This window comes from Sitophilus oryzae, unplaced genomic scaffold (genome assembly GCF_002938485.1).
Source record: "Sitophilus oryzae breed Bouriz unplaced genomic scaffold, Soryzae_2.0 scaffold_179_pilon_pilon, whole genome shotgun sequence".
Taxonomy (NCBI): domain Eukaryota; kingdom Metazoa; phylum Arthropoda; class Insecta; order Coleoptera; family Curculionidae; genus Sitophilus; species Sitophilus oryzae.
The window spans coordinates 2795495-2797289 of record NW_022146501.1 but is presented as its reverse complement, the minus strand read 5'-3'; the positions used below and the strand labels follow the sequence as shown (position 1 = coordinate 2797289).

General features: G+C 38.9%; 1 protein-coding gene across 1 annotated transcript; it reads right to left on the bottom strand.

Annotated features, from left to right (window-relative positions):
* Positions 1-678: 678 nt before the first annotated feature.
* Positions 679-1410, bottom strand: LOC115882839. Its single transcript, XM_030901088.1, has 2 exons — positions 1162-1410; positions 679-1035 (listed from the first exon to the last, which is right to left on the bottom strand). Exons 1-2 carry the CDS (start codon positions 1408-1410, stop codon positions 679-681), a joined length of 606 nt encoding a protein of 201 aa, XP_030756948.1.
* Positions 1411-1795: the final 385 nt, after the last annotated feature.

Genomic DNA, 1795 nt, shown 5'->3' with positions numbered 1-1795 from the left:
GCATTACAAAATGTTATTTAATTTTAATATCATGACTGGATTATTTTGGTCAGATATACCCAATAACCCGACCGCTATAAAAAAAATTTTTCCACAGTCACAACCTCGAATGAGTGAGAATCAGCTAATTCAATTTTTTCAAAGCAGAGGCAATAATTAGATATTTGAATACTTAGTTTTCTTTTTGTATTTTTTAGTTAGAAGCAGTTCGAGAATAAAAAAATAAAATATCTATCAACATCCAATAAAAGGCAGAGTGCGCTAAGGGTGTAGTTGCCGGACCGAAGCCAGACTCACGGGTGTATCAAGACATAAGGGATGACCCTGTACCTGAGTTTTTATATTAATAAAAATTTTAAGCTGGCTTCCATTGAATTATTTCTAATTAAATTCGTAGGTCGTATACGTCGTTGAAAAATGTACGTCCATAGTACGTACATTGTATGTACTTTCAATCATTTTACGTCCAGTTTTAGTCCGGAACAAAACATAAAATGTACGTACCTGGAATGTACGTACATGCGACGTACATAGTACGTACATTGCCACCTCCCAGGGACGTACCGGGGACGTTCAGAACCTTGGAAAATGTACGTCCTTGGTACGTACTTGTACGTACCAGAGACCTGACGTTCGTCCCAAAATTACGTACCAGGCACACACAAAATTATGTTCCCGTCATCCCTTCGTGGGACATAGGGCTTCTAAGAGATGTTTCCATTTGATCCTATTCTGAGCTGTCTGTTTGATCTCTCCCCATGTTTTCCCGACCTCTTGGGCTTCAGAGGTTACTGTTCTTCTCCAGGTATTCCTTGGTCTTCCCCTGGCACCTCTTCCCTCTGGATTCCATTCAAGTGCCTGTCTAGCGATATCTTTGTGGGGTCTGCGCAAAATGTGCCCAATCCAGCCCCACTTTCTTTTCTTAATTTCGATATCTATTCGATTTTGTGATGTTCTTCTCCACAGTTCTTCGTTGTTAATTTGATTGGGCCAGAAAATTCTCAATATTCTTCGAAGACACTTGTTAACAAACACCTGTAGGCGATCCATGAGACCACGCGTAACCTTCCATGTTTCGCATCCATAAAGCAAAATAGATTTGACATTGCTATTGAAGAGCTGGACTTTAGTTTTTTTGCTATATATAGAGGAGTTCCACACAGGTGTAAGCATGCCAAAAGCTCTTTGTGCCTTCAAAATTCTTTCCTCTGTATCTTTCTCTGTGCCCCCATCGCTGTGAACCATACTTCCCAGGTACTGAAATTCATCAACTCTTTCGATGGCTCGGTTGGAGAGGTATAGATCTTGGTTGTTGGGAGTATTTGACCTCATTTCTTTGGTTTTCGCCACGTTGATTTGAAGACCGACATTATTAGCTTCCTCTTGGAGTCTAAGAAGTTTTTGAGACATATCCGAATGTGAATGGGAAAAGATGCATAGATCGTCTGCGTAATCCAGGTCTTCTAGCCTGCTTAAGACTCATTTTCTATAGAAAAGTAAAAAAGTACGGTGAAACGCGTAGCGACTAAAAACAATCGAATACGTCAACCAATCCTAATTTATATCATACACTAACATACCAAATCTCGTTTTTTTTTATCAGAAAAAATAAAAAAGTTATAGAGGTGAGCCACTTTTAAGACGCACCCGGTACTTATACAAATTATTCGTAATATTGTTTGTTAACTCCATCCCTAGGGTTAGTCAACTCAAACTTTCGACTAATTGAAACAGAAATAACAGTAATTTTATACTGAGGACCCGTAGGTGTGTTTTCCATAGTAATTAGCGTTAA

Coding starts and splice junctions, on each gene's coding strand:
- LOC115882839 (XM_030901088.1), bottom strand. CDS start 1,410: ATGTCTCAAAAACTTCTTAGACTCCAAGAGGAAGCTAATAATGTCGGT. Junction 1,036..1,161: donor CTTTTGGCATGCTTACACCT/GTGTGGAACTCC, acceptor GATCGCCTACAG/GTGTTTGTTAACAAGTGTCT.